At 37.4% G+C, this 20495-nt stretch overlaps 1 protein-coding gene across 2 annotated transcripts in view; it reads left to right on the top strand.

Annotated features, from left to right (window-relative positions):
- TBCD (tubulin folding cofactor D) overlaps positions 1-20495 on the top strand; it is a 129655-nt gene that overhangs the window by 5100 nt on the left and 104060 nt on the right. For both annotated transcript variants that reach the window (XM_062592070.1, XM_062592069.1), the window contains exons 4-9: positions 10-107; positions 1002-1103; positions 2912-3058; positions 3881-3936; positions 7714-7846; positions 18008-18053. In XM_062592070.1, the coding sequence (XP_062448054.1) occupies positions 10-107; positions 1002-1103; positions 2912-3058; positions 3881-3936; positions 7714-7846; positions 18008-18053 (582 nt within the window). The remainder of the gene's footprint in view (positions 1-9; positions 108-1001; positions 1104-2911; positions 3059-3880; positions 3937-7713; positions 7847-18007; positions 18054-20495) is intronic.

The raw sequence follows: 20495 nt of genomic DNA, 5'->3' as shown, positions 1-20495 counted from the left end.
CTTCATTAGAGTGGATGATGAATTCATTGTTAGATGTAATACGGGACAGTGGATCTCCTCCCCTGCTAGTTCACCTGGCTTTTAAGTTTCTTTACATCATTACAAAGGTAAAAAAATGGAATTTAATATTCTGTAATTGAAAGTATGTGAGTTTTCTATATTTTATTTGTTGTTTAAATAATTTAAATGTTTTACTTTTTTAATATATTAAAAAAGTATTTTTGAGTACTGCAATGAAACAAAATACAGTTAAGTTTTGTTTGTTTGTTTCCTTTTTTTTTAATGTGTTCACCCACATCTTTAGAGAGTCAACACTTTTCTGGGGTCATGAAAATGTCTTGGTTATTGGAGCAGATTGAATTTTGAAAGGGCATTCTGTAAGACCTGCTGTCCAATACTGTTAAAGAAAATAAGCTTCTATGATATTAAAGCAATTTGTTTTAAACTGGCTAAAAGGTTGGAAAATAGATAGGTATCAGTGGGCTGCCATAGCTGTCTTTGCTGGGAGCTGTGTTATTTGATTATATTTCTAAGTGATAGGTAAAAAGGGGAGGACAGAGTGGTGATACAATTAGCTGATGATATTTAATAATCTAGAGTAGCAAAGAGCAAGATCTGAAAAAAATCGTTGCAGACATGGGGATACTGGATGATAAAATGACATTAAAAAGAAAAGGAAATTACGATGAAAATTTAGATGGACTGTACAATTATATAGTGGTTCAGTGAAGATTTTCAGCAGTCTGTGTCAAAAGGAAATGTAAATATGCACTGAGCAGGAACTGATCATCTCTTGAGCCAGTTCTTAGGAGTTTGTTTTAAAGTTAAAGAATTATCCTTCCTTTTGTTCTTATTCTTAGTAGGTGTGTAAAAACCCCCAAACTCTGAAGTACTTAAGAAATGAATTCGTATTCTTGTGGTTCTTAAAGGCTCTTTTCTTTTTCTTCAATACTTGAAGATGGCAGATGCCTTACTAAATTGTGAAACTGTTTCTTTTGTAGGTGAGAGGGTACAAACCTTTCCTCCCGCTGTTTCCTCATGAAGTAGGTGATCTACAGCCTGTTTTGGATATGCTTGTAGACCAGAATCCAAAAGACTGCGAGGTGAGAGCTTGCCATGCTTTCTGTTTAACTCTTCTGTTTAACTCTTAATTCTGCAAAATTTTGCAAAAAAAAAAAAAAAAAAAAGTGTTAACTGAATAGTTTTAATATTGAAGTCACTGTGTCAGAAAAGAAATACTGTGTTATTGAGGGAGAGGCCTTGTATTTTTCCTTTATTGGATGTGTTCTACAGCTTAGAAACAAAGAAGTTGAGGTGCCAGTAAAACTTAACCACTCCTGTGAGAGAAGAAATAAGTATAAACAGTAAAAGTAAGTAAAAGTAAAATTAGTATAAACAACAGTAAAAGGAAAGACAGTGAAAGATAATGAACTTCTAGAAGGTGCAACTGAAAAGTTGTCTTCCTGCTGTGCAGATCATTAATTGGTCATGTTAATTTAGCTTGAAGTCATGAAAGTAAGATCACAGGAAGAGGAGCACTTTAGTTTTGAGGTCTTTATTCCTATTTTTTGATATTAGAAAGACAAGCTTTTGAAAACACTGATATTTGATATGAGATCTGTTTTGAGGAGTAAACGTGTGTAGGAAATGATGATTTCTTTTCTTTCTTCAGTTTCCAAATTTGTCCCCTCCACTCCAGTATCTATCTTCAGATATGAGGGGCTTTTTCTTTTTTCCTTTCCTTCTGAAAGGAGGGAGGTGAAGATGGGGAAAATTGAATAGATTTGGCATGAATTTTTGCCTTTTGTAATGTATACTTGGGTATGGAGAAATAACGTAGAATTTTACATTTTCCTACCACCTGTCTGTAATTTCAAAAACAGTGCAACACCATTTCATTAGCTACCTTTCTGATTTAAGTTTCATTTGGGTGAGAGTGTTCAGAGCAAGAATTATGATTGGAAAAATATTTAAGCAAAGTATTTTTAGGCGTGGAGTGAGGTATCATATTTCATACTCTTAATATTAGAAAAAATGAAAATTCCCAGAGGCTTATTAAGCCTCTATTTATATTGATCATCTATTCTAAGGAGCAAAATTAAATTATTTAAAAATCTCAGAAATAAATTCTCTACTCTAAATTCAAAACAGTTATTAATATGCTTTATTGCTTCTGAGTACTTTGCCATTTGTTGTTGATGTGTTTGTACAGCTTTTGGTTCTTAAAGAGCAATTTCCGCAAAACTAAGGTCATCTTTTTCTCTAACAACTATTCACAGATAAGTATTCTTTTTATGCACTCAGAACATAGATTTAAGATGCATTAGCTTTTATGGTGAAGGTTTACCTTAGAAGCTCCGTAAAAGTTGCTTCTTTTATGTCGCTCTGTCTGTCTGTCGCTCTGTCTGTCTCTTTTTATTGTAGCTAAATTTGCTTTAATAAGTTCATGAAAGTAGTAAGAGATGAAAAAAACCAATGTATTTCTAAGTCTTTTTCTTTTGTCATGCTTCGGGAATATAAATGTTCTTTCTCTTCCTCTCCTTTCCCTATCTACAGATAGGGAGTGACTTTTCCTATTAATCTATAGTTGTTTTTTGCTTGTTTGAGATGCTGATGCTGAGGGAAGGAGGAAACAGGAAAATAGCCACATGCAGCTTTGCTTTCAGAAAGAAATAAACATCTCTAGATTACAGGTTCGGAGGGGAGGGCCCTTTAACTTTGTTACAGTATGCCTGTTTGGGATTTCTTGTACTTCTATCTCCTTTGGTGTTTCAGAACATTGAGGTTTAGAGTTTTTTCTTCTTGGTTTAAAAACTCCTTGGAGCTAGTGGCTAGTCTGTGCTCCAGACCATTTTGTTAGAATATGTTCTAGGACGTGGAGTGCATGTTTTATTTTACCGTTCTTTTCCAGACTTGGGAGACTCGTTATATGCTTTTGTTATGGCTCTCCATGATATGCTTGATTCCTTTTGATCTGGCCCGTTTTGATGGAAATACTCTTTCTGAAGAAGGGCATGCTCGAATGCCAACAATGGATCGCATACTTAATATAGCAAAAGTAAGTATAATAAATCTTACAGATCTTGCAATACATTCAAACCTGTATTTTCTTTCTTTTTTTTTTAGGTTTGATCTTTCAATATATAGTGAATTCTGATTTTTTTCAAATATTATTTAAGGCAAAATTGTCTGTATCTAATCTGTACAAAATTTCTCTGTAGTTTTAGAATCTTCAATATGTTTTTTGGTCCTTTAATGTCCCAGGACACTGTTCCTTTTTTTTTCCTAAAGTAATAAACTATTTTATCTTATGACTATATGGTATGGATGTATGCTTTTTACTGTATAAGCTTTTACTATATAAGCTTCTAAAATTTGAAAATACTAGCTTGTTTTCCTGAAAGCCAAATTTGATGATTTATGGAGGAAATTACCATTTGATCAGAATGAATAGCATATCTCTGAGAAGCTATGACTGCATGAAAAATTTTCAATGAAGATACTAAACTTTCAGTGAGCATAAACAGAAATGGCTAACTTGTAATCCCTTTAAGATTAAAAATAAACATCCCACAACACACATACCTCAACCACTTCTGGTTCCGACAGTAGCAGCTCTCAGTGACTTATCACTTGCAGACATGTGATAGCAAAAGTACCACTGTAATTTAAGGTTTCAGTAAATATAAACCGGCTTTGAAAGACACTAGAAGGGAGACTGTTGTCTGGGATATGGTTTGTTAAATAGAATATTTATTTTCTTACTGTTTTAGGCTCAGTATAATGTTTGTAAGTGCTTTATGTACAAAGTTGTTCTGTAGTTGCATTATTAAATCTAAATGTGTGAACTCTTTCACAGTTAGTTTTCTTTTACTTTCAGTGTTACTTGGTTGTCAGTGATAAGGCTCGAGATGCAGCTGCTGTACTGGTTTCAAAGTAAGTCTCTTTTGTGCTTCTTGGCAAGAAAGGAAAAAACACCGTCTCTCTTTTCTCCTGCCATTTTTCAGTCTGACAGTATTACTAATGATGGCATTGGGAGGACTGAAAGTTTGACAATTGTATATGAGATGCTAAACTTGCAAATAGCATACTTATTGTTGGAAATGTTTCTTCTTAGATTACCAACGAAACAAATATCTATTGCAAGTGATACTTGCAGTTCTTTACTGCCATCAGAATACTGTTCAGAGTGCTTTCTCTGGTTTCTAGGGACTTAAAAAAGATCACAGATCGATGTCGATGCATAGTTGAGTTTGGAAGGGACATTGTGGAGATCATCTAGTCCAACCCTTTTGCTCAAGCAGTGACACCTAGAGCATGTTGCCCAGGACTGTGTCCAGATTGCTTTTGAATATTGCCAAAGATGGAGACATGACAGCTTCTCTAAAGTTATTCAGTTGTGTGTTCAGGAACCAAGCAATTTCCCTGCAGCAGAGGTGCAGTTGTTCTGAGTTTTTTTTTTTTTTTTTCCATCATTTCAGTAATTATGTTGCTAGAGTTGTTACAATTTTGAAATAACCAACTTCTGTATGTCTTCTCTCCTCTGCTAACATTTTACTGCAGATTGGAATTAATGTGTTTTGGAAAATACAGGAATTCCTATTCTATAGGAATAGATTACATATTAAACTATTACCATGACAATTTGTTAGCTTATGCCTTTTGCATAAATGAGAAAATGAGTTGTAAAGCAGTAGAGGACCAGGCATTGCATCTCATAGTGATCACAAACTATGACTTAGTACAGTGTATAATTTTTCTAAGGGATGTATTTTTTTCATTTGTGATTCATACAAAAGTAAATGATAAAGGAGCTAAAGCGTGGTAGTATACATATCTTATTCCAACATAATTATCAGAAAAGATCTTCAATCAAATCAGTTTGTGATTTCCTTTTTTTATTATTATTTTTTTAAACCCCCCCCCCCCCAAATCTTTATGCTAGCATGTCCCATATCTATACTAGCATATACTGTATCTACACTAGGGGGCTCTGCTAGCAAAGTTTTGCCAGTGTAGCTGTAGGAGCAGAGACTCTGTAGGATGAAAAAAAGATTAAATGCTGAGAGTGGATGTAGGTAGCTAGTCTGAATAATAGAACATGTGTTTAGGTTGAAAGAGGCACAAAATTATAGGCTTAACTGTATCAAAATTGTTGTCAGATACAACTTTTTTAGTAGGGAAGATCCTAACCATCTTTTGGGGAAATAACTGCCTGTGTACTAACTTTAAATTTACTTTGAACTTTTGTTACATGACCCAAAATGCTTTAGAAATTTGTATGTATCAAGTATAATGCTAAAGCTGTGAATCTGATGACAAAACAAAAACTTGGTTTTGGAGTAACAGTGTCACGTGGAAAATTAATGAAGGAGTTGGTAATGGAATCCAGAGTATCAGCATCGGTTACCTGCCTTGTTTTGTGTTATCATCACTTGTAACCTGTCTTATCACAGGGTGACAGCAGCATAGGATGTCAGGAGAAAGTGTGATACAGCGAGTTATTCTTGGGCAGACATGTGCTTGAATGTGCCCTTTCTCCTCTTTGCTTCCCCCCAAACCTGCAAATCACAAAACATACCAAACATCTTGAAGAATTTCCTGTTTTTGGTGACTACCCTGAATTCTTCTCAAGTAAAGATGACAGTAATTCAAAAAAATTCTTTCGCCACCTTAGGCTAATTGAATTTGTACTTCATTTACACTCCAAGGTATCTGTAAAATAGGTTACTTCTGGAAACGCATATATAGTAATGTGATTGATTACAGCATTCAGCAAAATTTTGTGTTAATGCAGTGCTCAAAACTGGATTTGAGGACGATTTCGTAAGTGCCTTGAATCCCCATGTAGAATACTGTGCAGACACGTTGTTATCAGTTATCTTGCATTCCCTTCTCCACTTTATTTGCTGAATTAGTTTTTTATTAATAATATAGACTCATAATAAATAAGGTGATCGAATACATTAAGAAATATTAAGAATATCTTCTGGTACTAGCTGGATCAAGGTGTTTAAAACTATAATATGAGCAAAACTGGGATTTAGTTTAGATTTAGTTATTTAGTTATGAAAACACCATTTTCAAAGTAGCCTAATGCTTAAAACACTTCGCTGGGTGCTAGACCTAGGCCTTTGGCCTGAGTGCGCTTGAATCCACTGCTCTTGTATCCCAGAAAAATTCCCTGATAAGCAGGATGTAGAGTTGATACGGATTTGAATGCCAAAGTCCTAGTTCCCATAGAGAGAGAAGATGCAGAATTCTAACTGTAGCCCATTGAGCAGGAAACTCTGGGGAGAGAGAGAAAGAGAAGACAAAGGGAAAGTCTGGCAAGGTTCTAGTTCCTGCTCTAAGGAGTCTATGAATTTGGGAGTAAAATTCAGAAACATCAAGATTCAAGATTTTCCTTTTTCCAAGTCATTCCCATTTCATAAGGCAAAGGAACTGGAGTTTATTCCGTGAATTCTCTCTTCTGACTGCTTAGTGACCTGCCTGCAGTAGGAGCAGGTTAGGCTCGTCTCTATCTTGCTCCTAGTCTGAAGGCTAGGGCACCTCCTCTGGGAGATGAAGATTTAAACTCTTCCAGCTTGAGAAGGGATCTAGGAACCAGCTCACCTGCTTTGCAGGCTGCTTCTGTTACTGCTAGGCTATTGTGCAAAAGAAGGCTTTGCACTTGCTGTCTCTTACAGGAAAAAAAAAAAAAAAAAAAGCACCCCTTAACCAGTCCCTCCTCCCGCATTGTTCTGTTGCTGAGCAGAAGAAATCATCGTCTTTGAATCAGTGATCGCACGTTTATTCAATATTTCCTGCTTTCTCTGTATTTAATATTCCCTATTACTTAGCTCTTAGTGTAGTTCACTATTCAATCAGTAGGTGCACAGGCTAATCAGATGCGGACTCTCTGCATATCCTACTTTTAAGTGCTGTAGATTGTGTTTTGTGGGCTTTGACGTATACCTTCTTGTTTTTTTTAATTATACTGAGATCAAAATTTTTTAGTTTAGTCTAAATCCCTCTGCTGGACATAATTTTTAGGTGCAAAGAATGAATTAGATGCCTAAAGTGAGTGCCCTAACTATAGCTTGGCTGACACTGGTGATGACTGAATTTATACATTTAGGGAGGTAGCATAACCATCGTGAACCTTTTTGGTCCTCTGTAGAATGGATAAAAATGTGTCTCCTGACCCATCATGTGTGATAAATTATAAGTGGAAAAAAATCTGAAAAAAAAACCCTGCTCTTTACAGATGCTTGGATGATTGCTCTTTACAGCCTTGGAAACAGATTTGTCTGATACATGTGCAGTATGGATCTGCTGTTTATTTGAGCAAATTTTCAGATTTGCAGAATAGCTGTTCCTGTTGAATTATTGTATTCATTTCAGCTTTTCACTAATTCTAATGAAAGTAATTTTATATAGGAACTTTGTAAAGTTTGTTGCTTTACAAATACAATAACTAGAATCCTAAAGATTTCTCAACAGGTTGGTATATTTGTAAGTCAGATTTTGGGTCAGAGCCTTGCTCACAAACAGAAGGGCTAAACAGCTAATGTTTGAGATGTTCCCAATCACAGTGGTTCAGGAAAATGTCTGCTAGAGAATTGCCTTTGGGAGGTGCAACCAGTTTAGATAGCAGGAAAAATTAGATTTTCACTGAGAATTATAAAGTTAGTAAATGCAGTGTTCTGTTTTTTTTTGTGTGTGTGACAGATTTATTACCCGCCCTGATGTCAGGCAAAAAAGGATGCCAGTTTTCCTGGACTGGACACTTTCAATGTTATCTAAATCCTCCTTTCAGACCATGGAGGGGACCGTTGTTGTGAATGGCATGCTCCAGGCCCTGGTAAATACTATTTTTTCTTTAAAAGATAGGTGATTGTATTTATGGTAATTTTTTCCATAGGATATTGCTATAGTAGCCCTTTAATAGCAAATGCATTGAGAGGCTCCTTGTTATGAAAAAATAATAAGGTAATATAAAGCTTGAATTTCCTCTAAAACGCTTATGAAGATGTAACCTCCAGATATGTATTTTGTCTTAAAGCACGCTTGTCATCAACAAATGAAATTATCAGTATATATATTGATAAACAACTCTCAAAATAAACTTTCAATATCTAATTATATACATAGTAGTCATTTCATAGTTCATTTTTTTTTTCTGGCTTTGTACAAAACCTTTGAAAACTTAATTGGAACTGTACAAATGGTAAAGGCTGGGCTTTTCATACTGTAGTGGTCCATCCTTGACTTAGCAGAACAAATAGTCAAAATGTGAGCGATGTCATTCTTTTCCACCTAAAACATTTGTTCCCAGACATACTAAACTTACACAGTGGCTTTGAGTAGGCTGAAAAAACTTACTGTTTTCTGTGTTTTTCCTTGCTAATCTGAACAAGTGCTTTGTTTAATGCTCTTCACCAAAAGTGTTCATGATTCAAGAGCTAAATCCTTAGTTTGTGTTTTAAAATTAATATACTATGCATAGGAAAAAATCTTTAATACATGAACTACATGATCATATAGTAATATGATCACACTCCTACATTCCAAAAATACATTTTTATAAAAGCTTAGTCTGTGTTTGTAGTTTGTTGCCCTTAAAAGGGTCTGTGTACATTTTGATGTACTTCAATAACAGTTCTGCCTTCGGTTTTGATTTTACTGTCCGAATATTTTGGGGCAGAGTAATGGGGGTGTACGTGAGTGGGGGAGAAGGAGGGGAGTTGTTTCTTCTTGTTGTTTTTGTTGTTGACCAAACTCAACGTAGTGCAAGTGCTGTCAGATAGCATGCTCTTTTACAGCCTTACAGGTTTAAGGATTTGCTGGCATTTGTGTGAGTTTCTGTAATTTGTATGAATCTGTAGCTCTTTTTAAATAATTGCTATGAGGATTTCTATGCAGTATGTTACTAAACACCAAAGCAAAGTTCTGGGATAAGTGTGTGTGTTTGAGTGTATTTTTGTTCAGCAGCTCTTCCAAATCAGAAGATAGAAGAAATGATCTATATTTAGAATAACTTAGAACCTGCTGTTCAAGCAAGAGGAAGCATTATTTGTATGCATTGCAGTATGTTTCAAAAGACAGAATGATGTTTCATCATTTTATTGTTAGATCTGGAAAGGAGACTGTTTGCCATTCTAGGTGCATGATGAGACCTGTAGGATGTATAATACATTAGTGTTTTGTCATAATTCCTTTGACTTTGGCTCTATCCACCTGTTCATTAGTGCATACTAAGCGAAACAGGTGAGTACTTAACAAGTAGAATCGAAACTAGAATGTGATACAATATACCTGGAAGCAGAAGCTTGCCTTCTTGCATTAGTATGATTTTTTTTCTTCCCCCTTCACCCCTTGTCAGATAGGAGAAGTTATTTATCAGACCAGTTTCACTTGTGTCCTAGTGCTCGTATCTCCTGTTCCAGTTGGTAGGGATGAGCAGGCTGAATTTTTAAAGCCTGTTCTTGCATTAGTCTTGAATTTTTAATTTTACTTAGTACAATGCAAGCACAAATTATATTATTAGGAAATAGAGGCTTTTGGAAAAATACGTATGCAGGTATGTGTGTACATAGCCATGCTTAAGTGGAGTAGGAAATACTTACTTCAAGAGTTTTAATAAGAAGAATTTCATAAAATGCTTTTAACAGTAGCATGTTGTTAAACCAGAAGTATTAACCAAAAATAAAAGCAATATTTACAATAAGGAAACCTTTTCCCTTAAACATATAGGAATCTAACAGTCCATGGAGAAACTAAGTAAATCATTGCTAAATCTGTAAATTAGAAGGCATCCTCGTCAGGGACGACTAAAACTGGTGTCAACAAGCTCTCTAATCCCTCCAATAATTTTTCATTTTAAGAGTAAAGCTGTAGTCCTACCTGGGCATTTCCCTCTGAATGCGGGGGGCACACAACCGTTTTTTAGTACCTGGTCGGTAGAGCAGGGCAGGTTTTGGGGGTGTAATACTGTTTTGAGTAGGGGGGAGGGGGAAAAAAGACTTCCCCTCTCCTCATTGGATCAGTTTGGGGCTACCCCTGCTAGAGTGGGTTTCAGTAGGATTATGATATAATATTTGAAGTCTGCAGGTAGGAAATCGCTCACTGTGAGACTGGAATGGCAAAACTGTTGTAAAATGGCACAAAACTCTTGCATTTCAATGAACTGAAACTGCAAGTTAGGTATGCAGCGAGCAGTTCTACATTGCCACGCTTTGATCTGCCTCTTCGTGGCCTGAAGTCTCAGTGATTAGGTATGCTACTGTTTAATCTAACGCAGCATGTGTAGAGCAAGTAGTACTGTTTTGTGATTCTTGTTGAAACATGCGGCCTGCATTACACATTTTAATTCCGCTGATGCTTTTTTCTTTCTTTTTTTTTTCTTTCTTTACACCTGTCGTCAGTATTGTATCATTGCACAACAGGTGTGCACCAGCAGGAATCTTCGCTTGCAGCATTTCAAATTCACTTTTTCAAACTGCTTTTTCCTTTTTTGAAACTGAAATTGTAGCATTAACTTAAATTTACTTATGCACTTGGATAGTTTGTAATTAGAAGGCTGCAAATGCTTGATTACTAAGAAATTGCTAACTTTTTTTCTTTTATAAGATTTGTTTACGGGAAGGAAACATCTAGCCTGTTCCAAGAATCTGCATTTTAAATTCTCTTGGTCTGGAGGTTTGCTTTTAAACCTGCCATTATATCAAGCAGCTTTTTAGTTATTGCTGCAGGGTGCAGCACTCCCAGTTCTTGCGTGACAGAGATGTCATCATGTTGGGGTAGCCTGGGGCATTGAAACTTATTAAACCTTATTTGTTTTATAAGTGATTCAGTATACAAGTGTGAGTAATAATTAAAAAAATAAAACGCCCTGCACAGTGATCTGATGAAACTCGAGAGCCTTAAGAACAGGGCATTTCCCTGAGCTGTCTCTAATGCAGAGATTATTTAGCAATAGCTGTGTACTTATGTGAATTTTGCTCCAGGGAAGAAAGAACTCTCCAACGCTGTTCCTTCAGACCCAGGGGCGCAGAAACAGACTGTTTCCAAATCAAGTGCTTCCCAAGTCTCTGTCTTTTTGGCATTCTCAAAGAATTATTGATGCTAGGACTGTCCATTGGTGTTATTTTTTAAAAAAGATGCTATCGCTTAATGGTTTGGTGATAAAGGTTGTACAAAAAGCAGTGCAGATGTAAGGAGAAGAAAGCAGTTTTTTTCTCTAACTGCTAAAGAGGGCTGGGGCAGTGCCTTTTTTCTGGTAACACTATCTTCTCTCTTTCTGAATGAGTTATCTGACTTTACCTTTTGTCTCGTCCTTGCAAGTTTTTTCCTTCTCACCAAAACCTGCCCTGGTTATTTCAAGGTTCAGAGCTTCAGTTATCATTAGCCTGGTACTTTCTTTTCCCGGGATATAGCACTGTCTCAGGCTGCTGATTTCTTTTCTTTGAAACGTTTCAAGCTGGTGCATTTCAGCAGGCCTCCTGTTAAGATGGACAGGAGCTATTCTGTTAGCTCTCCCTGAGCTAGTGCAAACTTCTCAGGATTTCAGTCAGTTAATACTGAAGATCAAATGAAAATTTAACTTCTTATGCCACTGTACTTGAAGTATGTCGGTTTAATTTTCACGTCCACCGTCATGTTATCAATAGCTTGACAAATAGCACAATCTTTAGGAGTCCAATTTGTGTTGAATATTTAATAAGAACAAGGAGCCTTAACTACTCTGTTTTGCCATTAGTTGCACATACAGCGCATTAAACATCTTCTGCTGCTTTCAGGTGAGTTTGTTGTTCCGCCTGCACGTCCTTGCTCACCTTGCTTACATTTCCATGTCTAGCCTGCAGGCGGGAATGTTGGCAGCTTTTGCTGGGCCTGGATGGCTTTGTGACTACTAGGGGGTGCTCCAGAGTAATGAAAGATACTGTTCTCCTCTCTTCCCATAGAGGCTGGATTTATCCTCCCCTTTCCTTGACTCGACTGGTTCCAACCAGAGGGTAGGGGTTCAGACTTGTGTCTCCTGCTCGGCAGGAAGACAGACTTGCTACCAAAGAGTCAGGCTGCCTGTGATGGTGATTCGTATAGCTTGGGGAGCATGTCCCAAAGATGTTCCTGATTGATGCAGCTCATTAAGGTCGGGCTTAAAGTGGGTTGTGTCGACAATTGGAAGGTGTGGTGCATTTCTTCTATGATTACTAAGAAACTAGGTTTTGTTTTCCTCGCACCATGCTATTTCTAAAGCAAAACTAGACTTGACAGTCGTCATTGCTTGCACACTGCTGATTTTCTCTAATTTGTAGGTGGCATAATTATTTATAAGAGAGGGAGTTACATACTTTTCAACAGGTTGGGTAAGTTGCTGTGTGCTGTGTGTCCTCGTTAGAGTGGAAAGACCAAGGCATAACTTGATTGCTTGGATACTCCACTAGACAGACTCCTTACTTTCAATCTTAGTAGTTGCTGACACTAAAATGTCTATACAGGAGGCAAACCAAGCTTAATTAATTATTTTGTTTGTATCAGATTTTTCTGAAATTATGTACCTCAGATGTTTTTCTTCCTTCGAGGCAGGAAGTTTAAACTTAATCATAAATAATCTAATGCTGATTTATCCTTTTTTTCCTTTTATTTTTTGTTTTCTCTTCATTTGTAGTGATGCACATGTGCACCTTGATTTTTAGAATAACCTCTGTGTGCTACAGGATTGCAGGATTTTTTCTCAGACAGTAGCTTTACCTGACATGCATGAGTGCCAGGAGAAAATACCTGACTTGTTTTTGGAGGCCAACATCAGTTAAAATGTTCCTTTTAGTTCCCTTGGAAAATACATCTAGTAAACTCAAAAGCTTGGTAATTAGGGATGGTGAACATTTTTGCGTGCTGCTTTGACTTGCAGTAAAGTCAACAAGGCTTGACATTTCTACACTAAAAAAGCAGAAGATCATAAAAGCTGGATTTCTTGCTACTCTAAAGAGTAGTTTTCAGTTTGCTTATTACCCGCTTACTTCTATAAGTATTTTTCTTTTTTTGTTAATAGTGGCTATTAAACCTTCATCTGAGATGAAGAAATACCTAGTATATCACTTACGAGACACTGATAAACTGGTAGATGATGTTTGACCTCCCTTGTACCTCAGTGGTTGTGAACACAACATTTTTCCTTTAAGATGTTCTCTATTTTCAGCTGTGTTTATTCCAAAATCAGTAGGTTGAAGATATTTCATTGAACAAAAACATTTAAATATTAGCTGCCAATCTTTTATGTTTAGCTATTAATTAATAACACATTTACTACAGTGTTCTTCAGTTGATTTGCACTTCCCTTAAAAACTTGCATTGTTAGAATAAAATCCCTTAATCCATGTTCAGGAGTAAGGGAGTACGTCTGAATCATGTACTAAACTTGTCAAATAAAGGAGTGAATTACTGTAATTTGTATAGCTGTAACTTTTGGATATTTGAAACATTCATATATTTTATATTTTTTCTATGGAGAAAAGCTCGTATAGACAGATACAGAAAGTATATTCTTAATTAAATATAGCATTCTATCTATCTTGACCTCTCAAGTTATGTAATATCTTTACTAGAGATTGTCTTATGTAGGCCTTCAAAGTTGTCTTCTGAAAGTTGTCAGAGTTTTTAGAATCGGTTAGTCTCTTCTTACTCAACAACTGCAGTGTGTCAGTAGAAACAGGCTTACAGTTTGCAGTGATCTTTTCTAACCTGCTTTGTTTTCTAAGGAAATAAGCAACTCATTTTTTTTTTTCAATGTAATCTTAATTGTGTTACATTGCTGTGATGATTTTAGCATCCAAAAATACATTAGAAATAATTGATCTCTTGTTTGAGTGGTTGGTCTCTATTGAAAATCAGGTATGAAGACAGTTTATGTAGTAAAACTCTTGTAGGGGGAAAAAAAAGTACATTTCACTTTTTTTTTTTTTTCTTAATTCAGAAAATAAGACAGAGAAACATGTGGAAGGGAATCTGCCAGCTTCACTCTTCTAAATTAATCAGTGGGTGATGGAGTTTGCTTTCCTATTTTTCTTTGGAAAAGCCTTTCTAAAATGTCTAAAAATATTTAAAAAATACTTAAAGACTTCTTTTCTTCATTTCCTGTAGGTGTGTTAGGGAATTTCTTCCCACATCTGGTTTAGGAGGTGACACCTCCTAGTTGTGCTTTCCCAGAGGAGTCAAAACTAAAGTTTGCCTTGAGGATGGGAAAACTAAAGGCAAATGGAGAAACTGTAGGAAGATGCCAGAACTGGGGAACTACAAAACACTAAATGAATGCTTAGATGTTTTCAGGATTGTATTCCTTCTTTGCAGGAGCTCCCAGGCAGTCTGTTGAGAAGATAAATGTGTGAGTAGGCCCCTAAATGCATTACTCGAGGAATGTTCCCAGAGCTGCATTAAAAAGCTGCTTCTGCCTTATGAACACTTGAGAAATTGTACTGTGTTTTGTTTGACTATGCTTGAACATAATCCTGATAATTCTGAGGTGGACTGCGCACACCTTGAGAACAATGTTTGCTCTTACTTGCATCATTATACAGAGAGGAGGAGTAGTTGTGAAGACAAGGTGCTGCTGAAATGCTGTGGTATCTCTTGGCACCCGCTGCAAGCTTCCTAACCTTGTGAAGAAGCCATCTGAGAGGTCTTTAAAGCAGAACGTGACTACAAAGTGACAAAGAAACGAGCTTAAGCACATTTCATTACAAAGCTAAAAAACTTCAGAGGCGCTCTAGATCTGTCAGTTATGCCTAACGTGCAGATTTTTAGCCTTGCTTTTCTTTGTTGGGCTATTTTAGTACAAGCAGAGTTTTCCATTGTATTGAGGAAGGGGGGGGGGAATTTAGTATCTTTACTGACACAGTATCTTGATAAAAGCTATGGTGTATTTATACTTTTTGTGTTGGTACTTATTTCTACTAACTGTTTTTAGAGACCTGAAGTAGTTCTGTAGCATTTCTGCTTTGTAAATGTAGTTTTTCAAAGTCTGCCTTAGTTACTGATAGAAAGTGTTAAAAATCTTAAATAATTCAATATCTATCACCAAATTCCACTATCCAGCTTGTAGTGCAGCTAGCAGAAGTGCTAATTTAGCCTCCTAAAATGCAATTCAGTAACAAAATAAAATAAAATAGGTACATAGCCTAAAGGTGTTTTTATTGCCTTTGTTGCTTTTAACCACACCTGCAGTATAGGAGGCGTATGTGTAGTTGGTACTTGTGAGAAAGAACATATTTTTAAGGTAAGGTGTAGTTCTTGTTTAAATCCTAGGCAAGCTTACTGAGGAAGATTTTCTTCTCATGAATGACAAAGTTAAAGGAAAAATAAGTAACTGAACACAGTAATTTTGATGCATGCTAAGAGAAGTGAGGCAACTTTAACTATATAATGTGTTTTTGTCTGATATTAATAGTCCATCTTACTGGAGTACTGAGGCTTCATCTTACTGGGATTTTTAACTGAAATTATAAAAATTATTATGGAAGCCCTGTGCGGGATTAAATGCTTGAACTCTTCTTTCAATCCCTTGGCACAGGAATTAAAATATGCCTGATGGAGGTGTAGTTGTAGTGGGCTTGCAGTCCTGGAGGACTCTGTAGCTTGCACTGAATAATGTAACTTGAAATGTGTCTAGGCTTCAGTCATTGCTGTCACTGCAGGTGCATGTAGCCATATTTAGCACTGTTTTGCTACTCTTAGTACCCAAGTAGGCTAGTTTTATCCAGCTTAACATGGAATTTTCAAAAGCTGTTAGAAAAAGAGGGTAAAATACTTATAGGCTGTGTAGCCTGTGTTGCAAGTTTGATTGCTACTTATAACAAAGCTCGTTCGTGTGTGTCCAAGTGTCTTGCTTCTCAGCAGTGAGTGCTCATGTGTTCTGCGTGCATCTGTCTAAACTATGAGGAAGGCTGACTCAGTTTCTAGAGCCATTCAGCATCATAGAGTCAGTAAGGTCGGAAGGGACCTCTGGAGATCATCTAGTGCAACCTCCCTGCTCAAGCAGGATCACCTAGAGCATGTTAGACAGGGTTGCATCCAGCAGGCTTTGAATATCTGCAGAGAAAGAGACTCCACAACCTCTCTGGGCAACCTGTCCCAGTGCCCTGTCACTATCACAGTGAAGAAACTCCCCCTCATGTTCAGGCGGAACTTCCTGTGGTTCAGTTTTTGACCGTTGCTTCTTGTCCTGTCACATGGGACAGCTGAAAAGAGTTTGTCCCCCTGACACCCTCCCTTCAGGTACTTATCCACATTGATGAGATCCCCCCCCCCTCGGTCTTCTCTTCTCCAGGCTAAACAGGCCCAGCTCTCGCAGCTATTCCTCACAGGGCAGATGCTCCAGCCCTCTGATCATCTTCGTAGCCCTACGCTGCACTCTCTGCAGTAGCTCCATGTCTCTCTTGTCCTGGAAAGCCCGGAGCTGGACGCAGTACTTGAGATGAGGCCTCCCCAGGGCTGAGGAGAGGGGCAGGATCATCTCCCTCGACCTGCTGGCAACACTCTTCCTAATGTACCCCAGGATGCCATTGGCCTTCCTGGCCAAAAGGGCCCATTGCTGGCTCCTGGTCAATTTGTCATCCACCAGCACTTCCAGGTCCTTCTCTGCAGAGCTGCTCTCCAGCAGGTCAGCCCCCAGCCTGTACTGGTGCATGGAGTTATTTCTGCCTAGGTGCAGGACTCTGCACTTGCCCTTGTCGAACTTCAGGAGGTTCTTCTCCGCCCAGCTCTCCAGCCTGTCCCGGTCTCTCTGAATGGCAGCACAGCCCTCAGGTGCATCAGCCGCTCCTCCCAGCTTGGTATCATCAGCAACCTTGCTGAGGAGGTCCTCTGTCCCTTAGTCCAGGTCATTGATGAAAAAGTTGAACAGGATGGGATTGCGGTACTGAGCCCTGGGGGATGCCACTAGCCACAGGCCTCCAACTGGACTCCAAACCACTTATGACAACCCTCTGAGCGGTTTCTGCCTTTCAGCCAGTTCTCAATCCACCTCACTGTCCACTTGTCTAACCCACACTTCCTGAGCTTATCTAGGAGGATGTTGTGGGAGACAGTGTCCAAAGCCTTGCTGAAGTCAAGGTATACAACGTCCACTGCTCTGCCCTCATCTACCCAGCCAGTCATTCCATCGTAGAAGGTTATCAGATTGGTTAAGCAGGATTTCCCCTTGGTGAATCCATGCTGGCCGCTCCTGGTCACCTTCTTTTCCTCCATGTGCTTGGAGATGACATCCAGAATGAGCTGTTCCATCACCTTTGCAGGGATGGAGGTGAGGCTGACCAGCCTATAGTTGCCTGGGTCCTCCTTCTTGCCCTTTTTGAAGACTGGAGTGACACTGGCTTTCTTCCAGTCCTCAGGCACCTCTCCAGTGTTCCATGACTTTTCAAAGATGATGGAGCGGCCTGGCAACAACATCCGCCAGCTCCCTCAGTACCCTGGGTGCATCCCATCTGCGCCCATGGATTTGTGGATGTCAGGCTTGTCCAGAAGGTCACAAGGATATAGAGTTCTCCCAATTCATCTGCCTTTATTCATGTTCCACAAATTCTCCTTCACTTTTTAGAAGTTCGAAGCAACACAAACTGCTTGAGATAATGGCTGCTATGGTTGCACCTGCATTTAGCTTGTGTGATCAGGCACTGAGCTGGATGTTTCAGGGAGCTGAGCTGGCTGAAAACTAGTGGATTTTTTTTTTTTTTTTCGCTTTTTCTCTTGAGTGTTTGATTTTTGGTTAACTCAGCTCCCTGAGTTGACTGACTGCATGATTGTGTAGAAGGGAGGGAAGAGCTGGGCTGAGTAGCCTTGGCTTCTATCAACTTACAAGGAAGCAGGACTACACCCTGACACTGTCTTCCTTTTATGCAGTATAAGTTTATGAATGCTACATATTATTGCAGGAACATAAGAAAGTATTTTAGAACCATATGCTTGGTGTATGTTGTGCTTTAGAATTTATATAGCATCACATTCCTTTTCCTTGTTTTGTTTGTAGGCACAGTTATTTAAACATGGCAAAAGAGAAGATTGTTTACCATATGGTAAGTCTCTGAAATCCTGATTTTTGTTTTTAAAGCAAAGGTGACATAAACGGTGAAATCAATAGGAAAGTTATAAAACATGGAAAATAAGAAAAAATAAAAAGAAGAAGAGATGACAAAGTTAAGGGAGCAGAGGGCGCAACTGAGGAATATTGTATTGGAACATCTCATCAGACTATTAAAGATTTGACAAGTTGATCACTACCGTAATACAAGGGCTGAACACAGAACATAAAAACTATAAGATGTGACAAATATTTTAAAGAAACTCAATAAACATATTCTGGTGTTATACTTACTACTGCTGTTCGCAAAGAGTTTGCAAAAAACCTTCAAGTTTTAACTTGAGTTAGGAAATCCCTTGAGTTGAGGAGTTAGGAAATCCCAAGTTTAAAGAACCTGCTATGTACAGGACCCAGCTGGAATGATACTTGAATGGTACTCTTGGAATGAGAAAAAACTTACAGTGGAAAGAGATTATGATGCATACAATTAGGGATAGACTGGCACCTGAAAAGAGGACATACAGGTTTCTGGAAAGGGCAGTGGAATTATGCTCATCTTGTGATGAATCTTAGAATATGATTGGGAGAACAAAATACCAGTTTATTTTTTATAGCCTTTGATAGCCATAAAGAGAGGTAAGGAAGAGTGATGGTCTGTACAGAACGATACGAAAGACTCTGTCAGTTTTTACCAAAGCACTAGAAGTGTGATTTATGTTATTTATAGGAATCAAGCAATGATATAAACTCACTTTGGAATGATTATGAATTGACTTAGAAAAAAACGCCTGAAGGAGATAGTTAGGGAATTGCTTTGATTTAAGAGAAGAAACTCTGTAGCTCTAGAGTTGGGAAGGGTGTAATTCTTCCAGTTCCTCAGTGTGACATGCCAGTGCTGTCTTACAAAATGCCTGAGGTACAGGTGAAGGTGGAGATAAGACAGTGAAGACAAACAGAAAAGAATGACAGATGTACTATACAGGCTGATCCCAAACAAATAGAAGATATTGAGAAATGTCATTGCATAGGCATAGCAGGGAGCAGGGTGGAAATTTAAAGAGCAGTAACAATATGGCAAATACCTAGAATTATAAACAGACTAGATAAAACGTAGTGAAATACAAAACTATAATTTAAAAGGTCGCATCTGTACAACAAGATATTGTTTTAATTGATACAAAAGGCAGAAATTTTGGCTAATGACATTAACCCTGTTGGTAAAATTAGATGTCTTGGTCTGTGGCATCTACAAAGACTACTAAGCAGTTACAAATCTGGTAACGTGAGAGAGTCACAGGCATATTGTGAATGAGTTTATTACAGAAAGGACAGAATCCTCGCCACTTAGAAGCAAATGTTAAAATGGAAACTGATGAGAAAGAGAAAATGGGGGAGACAAAAAATACCAAAGATGGTTAATTATTACAAGTTTATGATAGTTCTGAGGATCAAATGGGGAAAAAAATAGAAGAACGTCAAAAGAAGATCCTGTTTGTAAAGCCATCTTTTGCATTATAGAACTAGAGGAAAAAATAAGCACTAATCCTGAAACCATTTGCATGGGACTATATGTATTCTAGTGATTCAGGAGCTGGCAGGATTTGGAAGAGGTTTATATTTAAATATTCTTAAAATTTTTCTATCACTAAATATTATTGTTTCTGCAGTCTCATCCTTTTAAAGCATTAGTCTCTAGCATTAACCATTACAAAAAAAAAAAAAAAAAAAATCCAAGTACTGGAAGATATTGAAATAATCATTGCTGGCTTTATTTTTTTTGGCTATTTATGTTTATTTTTTAAATCTCTCAATATGTCAGGTCTAATCGTCAGATTTTTTTCTTTTTATTCTTTTTAAGTTGGGAAGATTTTAAAGTCACATGCCCTGTTATTTCTTAGACTTCAAAATGACTGTTAAATCTTTCATTTCATGATATATTTGAAAGTTCTGATATGAGACTAAAATGAGAGGTTACAAAACTTTTTTTGCTATTATAATCTCATAATTGCATTGCTTATAGTAAGAATGATAGTTCTTTCAGAGCCTGAACTGCTCATCCATATTCACTGCTGATCAACCTTAGGCTCATTCTTTGAAATAGTCAGTAATTGCTTCAGGCTGCAAATATAAACAGGCTATTTTATTTATAGCAGGAATGTGTTCCTTGTGAAAACATTGAATTCTGCAATTTTATACTCTTTAATCCAAGCCTCTCCGTTAGTCCATATTTTCTACTGTGCTGAAAAATAATTTTGTTGCCTTTGGTGTTTTCAAGTGAAAGGTTTTCTTGCTGATTGTTTACACATACACAGTATTTCTCACTCTAAATGTTAATGGACATTCATCCTCATAAAACTTTGTGGTCAGAGGAGTTGTGTTGGAGCTGCCTGAAAATTATAAATGAGGAAAGTGGACATCTGTGCAGTATACAGAGAGC

This window comes from Rhea pennata, chromosome 19 (assembly GCF_028389875.1).
Source record: "Rhea pennata isolate bPtePen1 chromosome 19, bPtePen1.pri, whole genome shotgun sequence".
NCBI lineage: Eukaryota > Metazoa > Chordata > Aves > Rheiformes > Rheidae > Rhea > Rhea pennata.
The sequence above is the reverse complement of the archived record's forward strand: the minus strand, read 5'-3'. Positions and strand labels throughout refer to the sequence as shown.